Genomic DNA, 13,561 nt, shown 5'->3' with positions numbered 1-13,561 from the left:
GGGGGAGCAGGCAGAGGCTACTCCAATACTGCCAAGACTGCTCGTGAGCTGCACGTCCACATTCCCACTGCCTCCAGGCCAGCTCTGCCTGGCTATATACAGCCATCAATCCCTCGCCCCCTCCAATGGTCCCATCAGACTCAGAAGTAGCACAGTGTTAACAGCTAAGAGGCTAGATTCTGAGGGCAGAATGCCAGGGGCGGCATCCCATTCTCCAAGGGTGCACTGGCTTACCTGAGGCACGAAGTCAGGCCCCACAAGGGTCTCCCTGGCTCTAGGACTGACCCTCCAACCCCACTGGGTTACCACAGAGATTCACCAACACTCTCTCTGCTTATTCCCTGCTTTGACTTTTAAATGATGGAGGTTCACTACACTCAGTCTACCTTTCTATGTAACACTTTACATTTCCTTTAAATTAAAAAATAACTTTTAGTGCCCCCCAACACCTGTAAAATTAAAAAAACAAAAACAAAAAACAGTTTCAAGCTGTATAGTTAAAAGATCTAGCTGGACAAAAAAGCCACTTATTCAAAACGTCACTCCAGGTAAATAGTTCTGAGAGGTTCCCAGAGGGCTCCTTTAGGGAAATGCCTAATACATCTCAGGACAGAAAAGTCTCTTGATCCATAATTCAAGGTGATGTGAAAATTTAAAAGATAACGAAAGGTCCACGCCAGGACAGCCACTATCATCAGGTGTAACTCCCACTGAGAGACAAAGGAAGGGCACACCCCAGGTTCACTCGCCAGGGGTAAGCTATCACTGACAGGGGGCACTGCCCCTCAAAGGAGCCCCTTTGGGATTTCATGAGAAGAGAAAAGGTAACAAGACCCCTGCCCCATAATCTCCTCCCCCACCACACATTCTCCTACTGCCCCCAAGTCTTGTCAGAAAGTCTATTTTTTCAGATCACAGAGCTCGGTAGCAGTATGCCTACCTGCGAGGGCTTGCTGGACCCTGCTGGGCTTCGGCATCTGCACGGGCACAGTGGCAGGGATGCTCCCAGGGCTGCTCACAGGACCACTGGGGAGGGAGGCACTAGGGGAAAAGAAAGAGCAAAGTTTAGTGTGCGGAGCCAACTTAGCAAAAACGAGAGCCCAAGAACAGGTGCTTCTGTGTGAGTGAGGGCTTCTGCTTTTTATTCTTTTGCTTTTTAATTAAAGATCTTGATGAAGAGTATCTGGAAAGAGGAGCAAAGAAATCTGAATTTCACCACTCTCAGACCCAAACTAACCTATAGAATCTGAAGCCCAGAGTCCAGCTCACCATCACTTCCTCTGCAAAAATCAAGTGACGAGAGTCAAACTCCAAGCTAGGCGTTGGATAGGAAGGAATGGCAGGCAGGGGCCGCTGGGGTATGAGGTCTCACCTTTTTACGAGGTATCAAGAATGAAGATTTAACTGTCAAAAAATGTTTTCCTGGGCAATCTGGAGACTGTGAAGACGAATTTTGAGCTCACTAGCTTCATCAACATGAACTATTGAGGGAAAATATGGCAGAAACCCCTCTAACAAGTGATCAAGACCAATGTCTCCAGTAACATGACCAATAAGTATCAGAAGCCCCAAGAAACGATGCTCTGAGAAGGACACTGAGAATATAGTCTTCCTGCCAAGACTGTATATTTTCAGTCCAAATCATGAGAAGAACACATCTGACAAACCCAAACGAAGGGATATCTGACAAAGTAACTCATGAAAAAGTGTCAGAGTTCTGGAAGACAAAGGAAGACCAAGGAACTGTCACAGATGGGAGGAAAAGAACTGACAACTGGATGCAAAGTAGGGTCCTACGGGATCCTGGGACAGAATAAGAACAATGGTGGAAAAACTGGTGAAAATAGTACTGCGCCAATGGTAATTCTCTGCTTCAGAAAACTACACTATGGTTATGAGAAAGGAAATAAGGCAACTCTCTGTACTATTTTTATAACTTTTCTGTAAATCTAAAATTGTTCAAAATAAAGGGTTTTTTTTTTTTTTTTTTTTTTTTAAATGAGGGTCTTGTTTCTCATGGTGACTATGTTCAAGTCACTCATTTGGTTTTAGGCCATTGTGCTCTTAAATGATAACAAACCCATGCCACTATGGTTGGGGAAAGCCCTGCACTGGAGAATAGTTGGTATAGATGGCCCGAGATGACTGCCAACTCCTTGCACTCCTGATTCCTGCATCCTCCTGTCCATCCCTGCCCATGTTAAAGATGATGAAATAGGAACAGTTAGGAAATCCTTCCACATAGTCCCTACACTGGAGCTCCCCAAGGACAGGGCCTAGGCACATTTATCTCTGTTCTACTGACTCCTGTCTGGGAGCCAGGAATTGGGAAGGTGCTCATGAAACGATGGACGGCTCCAGTCCACTGTGCTACCCTTATAGCTGCCAGCGAACCAATAACTTGGCAGCTTACAATAAATGCTTCTAGAAGCTGCCCCACATCCTTCCCTACCACCAGCCACAGGTCATAGATCCTGCCTGTAGAAACTACTGGGAGCTGGCTGGTTCTGCTCCAAACCAGAAAACCTCACACTCAGCTGGTGCTGAAACTGCCAGGGCCTCGCACAGGGTCTGGAGCACAGCAGGTGCTCTGGTATCTGTCTGAGCGAAGAAAGGTCGTTTTGTTTTCATTTCTGGATTGTTCTCCCCAAACAGAATAACCTGTGTGGCTGTGCTACTCAAATAGCAGCTTCTTGTTCTCCTGGTCTACTCTCAACCCCAAGAGAACAATGGAACTGGACCTGGAATGCTCTAATGCCATGAAAGGAATGTGTGTTCAGGACACCTGGGCTAAGGTTTTGGCCCGCGAAGCTCTGTTTAATTTGGAACAAACTCCACCCCCACCCCCACCCCCTACCCCACTTTTTGAGCCTCTTCCTCCATTTTTTTTAAAGGTAGATAGTCCAACAGTCTTTGCAATTCTCAGGTTCTATAAGCGAAGAAATTTGAGAAGATATAGCCCTTCCAGGCATCTTTCATCTCTCAAGCTACCTCTCCAGAGAGCACTGAGCTTGAGCCCTTACCTAGGAAGCCAAAAAGCTGAAGCCTGGCTCTATAACTATACAAAATTAGTGGGCTACTCAGCTGGCTTGGCACCACTGGCCCAGAGGGGCTCCAAAAACTGGGGTCTTCCTTTGCCAAAGGAAGGCACAGACCTGAGGGAGAAGGCCTAGTTTTAGGTCCCACAAACTAACACAGAAAACACACACACAATGAGGCTTCCAGTGAGGAGCTCACCCCAGAACTGAAATCAGGAACCATGACTAAGTTAGGGGTCTCCTGATATGGCCACTTCCCCTATGCCTCATCGTAGCACCTCTCCACATTTTCCTGTGATCAGAAGGAATGGAGCAGAAAAAGGATCCAGTGGTTCCCAGACTGGGACTCTCAGGGGTGGACAGAGCCTTGGAGGTCACTGATCCCCTTCACCACCCTCAAAGGGCTCAGACTAGCAGAATGTTCCCATGTGAAGCACCACGTGCTCCATGAAGTATCCTTCTTTAAGAATTCCCTCTCCTGCTTCAGGCCTCTCTCTCTGCCTCCCTGGTTCCTAAGTCTACCTACTAGGCCCTACCTGCCTTTCCTGTCTAGGACCATCTCCAGGAGCTTCCAAATGGAGCTGAAAACATGAGGCATAAGGACTGCTAGTTTTCTATGCAGACAGGACTTGATAGTTCCAGGCAAGTGGCAGCACTAGGAGACAGGAGAGTAAGGAAATGCAAGGTCTCCCTCCAGCTCCTCAGAGGCCAGCAAGCCAGCACCAACTAGGGGACTTCTGAGTGTGTGTGCAGTACAAGGAACATCAGATGTGGAGTGTGGACACCCCACTTCCAGCACCTGCTCCCGCTTAAAGCTGTGTGCTCTCAGTCATGTTGAATCCCCTTTCTGAGCTTTAATTTCTTTACCTGTAGGATGAGAATAATTCCAGAAGGCCCCCAGGGTGGTTGTGAGGCTCAATCTAAACCCCAATACAAATGTCCGTTGTTTCTCAGGTCTCAGAAGAGCAAAGTGGATACAAGAAAGCTGAAGGGCTAGGGGCACCTTCCTGTAGGGCCCTCTCTAAACCCTGAAACCCACAGCAACATCAGAGCAAAAGGAAACTTCAGAAACTGACAAGCCCAACTCCTTAATCTTAAGAGGGGAAAAGAGTGACCTGGAAAAGGAATAGAGCTGACCCAGAGGCCTGCAGTGAGTTAGGCATTAGGCCCCACCTGGAACCCAGGACTCCAAATCAAGCAATCCTGAAGAAACTGGCCAACAGCAGGAGGGAGTGGGGTGCCTTTAGACAAAGGGAGAACAGTAGTGAGAACAAAGCAGATGAAAGCAAACCACAAGAGCCATTTAGCACAGGGACGAAGAGCGCCAAGGCATATAGCCACCCCAGAGCTGCAATAGACTGCTGTTCATAATCACCACCCCAAGTCATTAAAATGCTCAACAAGCTGGCACACCCTCTATTAAAGAAGAGCATGCATGACACATGTTGGAAAGTTTCCCATACAACATCATTAAAACACAAGTTTCTGTGCTTAAAGGGATAAACTTCAGCTACCAGGAAATTTACTCAAACCCAGCAGCTCAGTGACAAATGATGTACCTTCTCAGCAACAAACAAAAAACAAACAAACAAAAAAAACAAATGATGAACCTTCTCAACGTATTACTACCTACTCAGAAAGCCTCCCGGTGCACAAGGAAGTCAGCCAGCCAAGGTTTTACCCTGATTAAGAAGTGATTTGAAACCACATGGCTTCCACAAATTTTGATTTTACTCACTCACGTGTTCTTTCCAGTGGCTATCAGTAACACAGCCAGTTCTCAGGCTTCCCCAGCCCGTGGTACTACCTGCCCTGTTGTTTTCTCCTCTCCTCCATATACATGGTAACTTTCACCTAATGCTGTTGGCATTCGTTTGGCTTGGAGAACTGTACCTTGGCTTCTAGGGAGACCAAGTTTGCCGAGTGTTTTCAATCCTCCCAGCCCTGCTGGGTTAGGAGGTCAGCTATTTATTAAGCCCCCTCTGGCTCTACAACACCCATTAATGAGAGAAGAGTTAACTGAAGAGGGCTCCACTACAAATTAGATACAGGAAAATCTTGTTTTTCAAAGCAGGGATAGGCCCATGAAAGTGAAGTATACCCCTCCCAGCTCCTGAAAAGCTGTAGGAGATAAAGATGAACATCCACCTTAGAAGGCAGGTCCCTTTGAGGCTGTTTCAACCAACAAAGCTGGCTGGCCTGGTTCCCTTCTGGCTTACAATTCAGGGCAAGCAGCAACATGCATAGCCCAGCAGCAAAGTTAAGACAGTGTTGCCCAAAAGCTTTTCCTTCAGTAACTTGCCTGGCCTGTACCAGTAGGGCCCATATCAACAGTCTCTCAGGCCTCAGGCTGGGGAGGGGAGACCAGTGGGAGCCCTATACTGGGAGAAAGCAACCAAGCCTATGAAGTTGCCTGGCTTAATCCCAGAATCCCAGTTCTAGAAACATCTAGAAATATGCCTCGAAATAATTTGTAAGAATTTAAGAGGCCCAGGAGCCTAGGAAAAGCTGACCTAATAGAAGCCCTGTTGATAATTATTCTGGACTTGCAAACATAGCATGCTTTTCTCTAAGAGACTGAACGAGATATTGGAGGGGGCCTCACAGGGCACTGGGTGGGACTGGGCTAGCACACAGTCCTGCTTGCTTATTCTATGTGAAAGTCCACAAAGAAGGCCCAAGTGAAACCTCCCCATACTCCCATTTCCCAGAACAACTTCAGATCCAGAAGAAGATGCCCAGGAAGATGCACTGACCCATTTGGGGCCCATCCCTCTCCTGTCTGCTGGACTCACAATGCCTTCTGTCTTCATCTCATTCTGCCTTTGAGAGCTTCAAGAACTCCACATGTCCCATAAGGCCTGCTCTGGGGCCTGGGTTTAATGCTAGCTCTGCCATTTGCTGGCTGTGCTGCCAAACTCATCAGCCTCAATATGCTCACCTGTGAGCTGAGACCACCACCCACCATATGGCCATTATGAGTATAATGAAATCACTTAACAGCCTGCTCAATGGGGCCAGCTATGTGTGCTCAGTGAATGGCAGCTGTAGCTGTCACTGTTTCTTATACAAACTGGCAAAGTCCTCTGAAACCTAGCTTGAAAAAATGCTAGAGACCCAAGAAGCTGCTGAGGTCTCAACCATACTAGGAAGCTTCAGCTCTCATTGTGGTCAAGTGGGCAATGATGGGGCTCGGTGAGCAAGGCAGCACCAAGATGCTGACTGGCTGACATCAGTGCAAATCAACAAGATGCTGACTCCCTAGGAAACAGGGCAGCCACGAGCCCACACCTCCAGTCACTACCTGCCCAAGTCACCCTCTCTCAGAAATCAGCCCCCATCCCACTGCCACTCTAAAGTCTCAAAATGTTCTCTAAATCCAACACTCTCAATAACGATCAATGACAAGGCCCTTGTCAGTGACAAGTCTCGGAGCACCCTGGGAGCAACCTCCACTGGGACACTCCAGGAGCTTTCCTCGCTTTAAAGTGCTACCTGGTCTGGATGGGACCTATTCCATCACCTTTCTCAAAGTGCAGTGAGCTGTTAGACACCAGGCTGGATTACATCAAATATGTTGTCACCTGCTGTCACCACCTCCACTCTCAACATTTTGCTCTCTCCACAACCAATGTTTAAGCACCTAAACTGAGCTCACAACCTTCCTTTGGACAAGACCGTGGGCTTAGGGAGGGGGCTGAACCTTCCATGCCTGTGTCCTCAGTGCTTGGCACACTGGAATCAATAAAATGTTCCCAGGCACATGGCACCAGCTACATGGCACACAGGCATAAACAAAAGGTGGTTAACTGCTCTACACAGAGCCTGATTCTCCTGAGCGAATGCAGGGATTATTGGTTTTAACCCATGTGGCAACTACCAGCACTCAAGTCCCAGAGGTTAGGTAGGGTCCGTGGAATGCAAGGCTGTGGACAGCTGTGGCATCACATGACACAAAGGAGACAACATGGCGGGGACAACCAGGTGCAGGTACTGCGATGAGTCTTCCCAACTAAGTTAAAGGACTGAAGTCTGCTGACAAGGCACAAGGATAGATAAAACGATCTTCAAAAACACAAGATACCTGGCTCCACTGGTAGTGGATGATCCTGGGGGCTGGTGCGGTGGTCCCAGGTGGGAGAGGCTGGAGCAGTAAGGGGACTGGTTCCCCAGGGAGGGCGGTGCCCCACCCCAAGGGTTGGTGGTATTCAGCCTGGGTGCAGACCTAGCTCCAGAGAGTGAGGGCTTATTGTATGGGGCAAAGGCCTGGTGGGCCCCAAAGACAATGGCGGTCCTGTGTGGGGGCTGGGGGACAGGGTATGCAGGGAGGCTGGTCATGGAGTGGCGGTAGCGGCCTGACACGGGGCCAGTTCCACCGCCACTGAGGCACTGATGGCAAGAGCAGGCAACTCCTGTATGGCCTGGTGGAGCAATGATGGTGGTCACCGGGTAAGGGGGCCCTGCTTGGCGCCGCACACTACGGCAAAAGCTTGAAGTCTTGTTGGTCTGCGTGTAGGTGGCATAGTTGACGGTGTAGTTGTATCCCAGAGGCGCCAAGTCTACGAGCTGGTTGCCCCTGGCCACCTGCTGCTCCAGATAGTCACAGACGCTGGCTTCATAGGGTGTCCAGGAGCCATCATCACTCAGCCACTCCCAGACAACGCCCCGGCCTGGGGCTGAATGCTGGGGGAACAGGTGCCTCCGCACAGCCCTCATGGTGCCTGTTTTAAAAGGAGTATTACACATAAATGGTTAATCTGCTAGCCCCCCCAAAACAAAGGGACTTTAAAAATTCTTTTTTTTCTACAATCAAATAAACCAATACAGGTCATGGTGCCATCTGCCCTAAAGGTAGCATTGGTTATTCTTTCCAAATTTTGGGTGAAGGATAAAGAGTTCTCTTTAGGTAAAGAAGCTGTGGCCCAAAGGGATTAAGTGGCAGCAGAGGATCCATGCTCCTAGGCAGGAGTGAGGAATGCTGGAAGATTGGGTCAAAGAACGGCTGTCGCTCAGACTTAATGAGACTTTTAAAAATATTTTTAATGGTGAGACTGATATAGCCTCACTTAAAAAAACTAAAAACAAAAAAGTATAAAGAACATTAAATCATCCATAATCCAACCACCAAGAAAAACACAATTTATATTACAATGCATTTCTCCCCATCTAGTCTTTCAGGCACATACATTCAGGGAGCTGAAAATCATACTGAAAAACTTTTCCTGCTATTTTCATGTATTATGCCATAAGTACTTCTTATGTCTCTAAAATTCTGTAAAACTCATTATTAATTGTTACATAATTCTCTAACATGGATGTATCATTCCCTTTGACTCCACAAGTAGCAACTACTGGATAACACCCTATAGTTAGCTTATATTCTTAATAAAATCGAACTTTAAAATTAAGAAGAAAAAGAAAAAATATCAATTTGGGTCATGACTCCAATAACACTTGCCAAAAGATGATCACTGCAATTATGTCCACTTGGTCTCCCGACCTTAGCCCTTGTCTCCATCCACAGCAGCCAGAGAAATACTCTTAACCCCAAATCAGATTACACCATTCCTCTGTTCAAATCCTTCCATGGCTCTTTCAGAATAAAAGCAGTCCCTTCAAGGGACTGAAAAGCCTTGTATAATCTACCCTTCCCTCTTGTTCTTCCTTTAGGCCTGTCTCCATCCCTTGTCAGTGCTGCCCAAGTTCAAACTGCAAAATGACCTCTCTGACTCTTTACACTTCCACTCTCTGATTAACACTTACTACTATCTAAATTAAATCCTCCATAACTCAACCACAATACACAGTTTACACATTATTCATCTTATTTGCTGCCATTCTCAGTTGCCTGCAAACATCATGAAAGCAGGGACTTTTATCTGCATCCAACTCATTGGAAACCTTAGTCCTCACTTGCCTGAGGATGCTGTTTCAGGGATCAGAGCAGGGTTTCTCAGTCTCAATATGTGACGTTCTGGGCCAATAATTCTTTGTTGTGGGGCCAGTCCTGTGCATTGTAGGATGTTTAACAGCATCTCTGGCTTCTACTCACTAAATGCCCCTAGCATGTCTTCTACCCACTAGATGCCAGTAGCACCACACTCCACAGTCAGGAGAATCAAAAATGTCTCCAGACATGGTCAAATGTCCTGGGGGACAAAATCACCACTGGGTTAGAGGTTCTGGGCACAGCTCTGATGGGAAGTTGGTGGCCCCATTCTCAGCAATACTGGTCAAAACATATAATAAAACCAAACTTGAGTGCACAGAAGAGTGATGTAACCTACCCAGGTCACACAGCTATGGCACACTGGAGCCAGAACTCATTGCCAGGCTTTTAACTATCAAGGCACACCACCTCTATGCTTGCCTCCTGCCAGTGAGCCTCAAATTTTGGTAAACGGAGGCACACATTTTTGTTTTGGGAGACAAGGGGGAAAGGGACTGGGAGGGCCTCTACATTGGGCTCCCAAGGCACCCTCTCCTACCAAGAGGTACAGTAGGTAATTTCATTAAAATGCTGATGAGATGCCATAGGAACTTAACTCTAGTTTATATCAATTACCCTGTGGTAAAACTGGTTTCATTATACATCATTCCACTTAAAGCCACAGAACCTATCAATAATGTTAGGTGAGATTTACTGTACATCTCACATTGTGCGGTACCTGCCCTCAGGAGCAGTACCTGCCTCCCAATGGTGCACATTTCAGGGGCAGAACTAAGCTCTGAGAGTCAATTTTGTAACCCCAACACCTAGCATGGTGCCTAGCCTAAAGCAGGTACTTAAGACACATACTAGAAGCAAAACGGGTCTTACCAGTGTCCTGACGGAACTGAGTCCAGCTGGGTAGGTCAATGATATAAGGGGCCAGCGAGGGATCAGCTTGGCCTAAGGGGATGCTGTGGGCCAGGCTCCCCAGCCCAAAGCGCTGGCCCTTCTGCTGGACAAACTGCTGCTCAATGTAACTACAGACAGTGGCACTGTAGGGGTGCCAGATGCCCAGCCCATCCTGCCATTCCCACACAGCCACTGCCACAGGGCTGGTGTACGCCTGAGCCAGGGAAGGGCTTGGGGCCATGGCCATCTTCTCCAGGACTCCCTCTGCTTTCCCAAACGGCTTCAGACCACTCTGGGCTGCAGTCTCTGGTTCATTGCCCAGTGCTTCCAGCAGATCTGTAAACAGGACAAATAAGTAGTTACTGACGCACACAGTGACTCTGCCAGAGTGGGCTTCATGCTGTTCCACGGTCACTTTTTTTCCCTATTACCTTAAGGGTATCATGAATCAAGTACCTGCTCCTGTCTCTTTGCTCAGGCAGCAAGGAAAAATTCGGTCAGTCGAGCAGCATATCTACCTCTGCAAATGTTCAGGAAGATACAGTCAAGTGAATTTTGGGTGCTAATCATCAGCCCAGCTTCTGTCCTCTTACCAATAATTTTCCTCTTACCCACTATTAAGTGTATCCTTTTATACTGTATATATTTTCATGAGTCACCAAATCCCTCATGGATTGAGGCCATAACCCCTTACACCTGTGTGAGGATTCAACAGTTTCCAAAGCAGGTTTGTTTGTGAGAACCAAACAAACTACATGATGAGAAAAAACTGTCTCAGAAAGGACCAAGGCTCAAGGACACCCAGGGGCTCAATGGTAGAGTTGAGACAGCACGAGTCCTAGCTCTGCCAGGGTCTCCAGGCTGCCCCAGAAGGCATCGTTAACCAAGAAAGATGCCCTCAATAAAAATTAAAATCTCCTGGCTACTGAAACCTGGCCTCTCTGCATCCCACTCCCTATGCCTGGGCCTTGCTGACCAGCAGTCAGGTCCAGAGAGTTTACACACATTTCTCAACACATTCTTCTCCCAGTCACTCCAGCCCATGCCCTTCCCTTCTACACTCTACTCATCCTTCAGGCCTAGCCTGCCATTCAGAGAGGCTTTCCCTGGCCACCCAGCACATGAACTTCTCCTTCATAGCACCACCCAGAACTCTACGCCCATATACACATATGGGCATGATGATGCTCTGTGTTTGCCCCCAGCCACCCAGCAAGTCTGCCCTGTCCACAGCTGTACTGCTGCCCTAGCATAGGCCTTGTCATGTTGTGTGATGCACGTGTTCAAAACATAGCTGAATGGAAGTGAACGATGGTTCTATGCACCTACAGCTGTTTGAAGGAGAGAAGTCTGTGAATGCACTAAATCGTGGTCCCCCAGAGCACTAGCTCCTAGAGTGCGAAAGGAATGGAACCAACATTTAGTAATAAACACCAAATGTACTTGTCTCATTTAAGCCTAAGAGACTGACATGGTGGTATTTCTCCCACTTTATGGACAAGAAACCAAAGCTTAGAGATGTCAAGGTCTTACTGAAGGTCACACATATACTGCTAAGCAGCAGCACAGACAGCAAAACAGGATCAATCTGGCTCTGATGCTCATTTTCTTAAGAAAGTTCAACATGAACTCTATACCTTGGGCTCCACTCACAGGTCCCACATAGAGGGAGAAAGTGAACGGGAGAAAGGAACCCAGCATTTCAGCCCTCTTATAGCATGCCCATGCAGGCCTCATGCCAACAGGGTTCCTAGTCATACCATCTGCTCTGATTCCCACAAAACCCCCTAAGTACAGACATCAAAATTCATCTCCATTTTGCAGATGAGGAAACCAAGGCCCAGATAGTTGCAATGACTTGGTTACATGTCTAGTAAAAAAGCTAGGACCCTGGACTTTCACTGCTGTCCTGAAGATTACACTATACAATCAAGGTTTTAATGAAAAGGCCAAGACCACCACCCCATAAGGAAGGGAGATCTGGTGCAGCACATGAAAAGGAAAAGGCATGGGTTCTGGCATCAACATGCCACTGACTTAACTCTACTCACTGTATCATCCTGATGAAGGTACCTAAGCTCTCTAAGCCTGCTTTCTTTCATTTGGAACTGGAGATACCAATACCTATTCTACGTGCTTTTGATGGGCATTAAAGCATAGATGTGTATAGAGCACCCAGCAAAGCACCAGACACACAGCAATTATCAACAAATCTTGGCCTCCCTCCCTTTCCCTGTGTCCCTCAACCCCAGTACCTCCCCACCCTTCAAGTCTGGGTGAGGAGTGGCAGCCTAAGGCAGCACTGAGCCACACAGCATGAGAACGTAGGCAATGAGTCAGGCCTGCAATAACTGAGCATACCTGTGGGTGCCAGGGCCACTGAGCTGCCAACTGCTGCAACAAAAGCACACATCCCACCCTGGAGGATTAGACCTGGCATTACCTGCGGACGGCTGGCTGGCTGATTAGTTCAGTGCCTGCAATTAGGAGTCTCTGGAACCACATCCAGGTACAAATCACAGGACTGGTTTCAAAGTCAATTACTCCTGAGTCCAGACTTTTCTCCTGGCACCTCCTGGCAGGCATCACTCATCTCTCAGGCAGCAGAGGCCTCCTATGTATCACCACATGTAGTATGTCCCAGCATGTTCACACATCCCCTGATGAACCAACTTGCAGAACATTTCCAAACAGCCTGAGAAATACAGTTGAGAACTTTAGCTAAAGATTTTCATGAAAGTGTTCAGCCTCCATAGGCTGTGAGCCCACCATGGTCCAGGCCCTGTCTGGGTACCAAAGATCCAGAAATGAAGTAGTCATCATACACAGTCCCTCCATATCCAGCTGCTCTCTCCACTCATACCAAGGCCTCTACCTTATGCCCAGCCACATCAAATTCTAACAAGTACCAGACATTCGGAACCATTTCCCATCTCCTAGCCATTAATCCTGCAGGTGTCTAGACTCCTATCCTCTCTCCACCTAAATCCCCAAACGTCCATCTTTCCAGACTCAGCTACAGCAAGCCCGTCCTGAGCCCTCACCCAAACCTTCACCAGAAAGTGATGACTCCACCTTCCTGAGCATCTTCATCACACATTCCACTTATCCTTGGTTTTAGTATGTCTTCCAACTAGAACAGGAACTCCCTGAGGGCAGAGCTAGAGCTGACCCAAAGCTGGGGCTACAGCTCTTCAATGCCCTATATCCCAGAGGGTTTGAAACACCAGAAGACAAAAGAAAAGAAAACCTTCTGCTCCTCCAGGGGGCAGGCATTTAAGGCACTGCCCAAAAATGCTCACTGGCATTCCACTTGAACATAGCAATTATGCGCACATAGCAGCCCTATCAATGCACCCATTCCCTACAATAACCTCAGTCATCTAGAGGCTGCAGTTCAAAAACCTAATTTGTTTCAGCTCCTAATGACAGAGCTTTTTAGTATTCTTAATTATGAAAATTATAATTGGAAAAAAGCCCCAGCAGTTTGGAAGCAGACTAAACACCTTACGATAACAAAATTCTTAAATATATTTATGGTACACTCTAATGAGTCTTGAAAACTGTTTATAAAAGGCTTACAGTCCTAAGATGATGCTCATGACAATAAAAAATGAAGGATATATAACTGCACACATTATGCTCTAGGGCAGGTGGGTGTGCCATTTACTCAGCACCTACT

The 13,561-nt window shown here is 47.4% G+C and overlaps 1 protein-coding gene across 11 annotated transcripts in view; it reads right to left on the bottom strand.

The window, feature by feature from the left end:
• DTX2 (deltex E3 ubiquitin ligase 2) overlaps nucleotides 1-13,561 on the bottom strand; it is a 36,246-nt gene that overhangs the window by 14,534 nt on the left and 8,151 nt on the right. For 7 of the 11 annotated variants that reach the window (XM_006918571.3, XM_006918572.3, XM_015594687.2 and 4 more), the window contains 3 exons: nucleotides 9,859-10,215; nucleotides 7,123-7,759; nucleotides 941-1,041 (listed from right to left, as the gene is read on the bottom strand). In XM_006918571.3, coding sequence (XP_006918633.1) covers nucleotides 941-1,041; nucleotides 7,123-7,759; nucleotides 9,859-10,126 — 1,006 coding nt within the window. In that variant the 5' untranslated portion in view covers nucleotides 10,127-10,215. Of the gene's footprint in view, nucleotides 1-940; nucleotides 1,042-7,122; nucleotides 7,760-9,858; nucleotides 10,216-10,335; nucleotides 10,400-12,322; nucleotides 12,575-13,561 lie in introns of all 11 variants that reach the window. The other 4 variants (XM_015594685.2, XM_025051526.1, XM_015594686.2 and 1 more) reach the window with 3 other exon arrangements.

This window comes from Pteropus alecto, unplaced genomic scaffold, assembly GCF_000325575.1.
Source record: "Pteropus alecto unplaced genomic scaffold, ASM32557v1 scaffold68, whole genome shotgun sequence".
NCBI lineage: Eukaryota > Metazoa > Chordata > Mammalia > Chiroptera > Pteropodidae > Pteropus > Pteropus alecto.
Note: the sequence above shows the minus strand (reverse complement) of the source record. Positions and strands in the feature narration are given on the sequence as shown.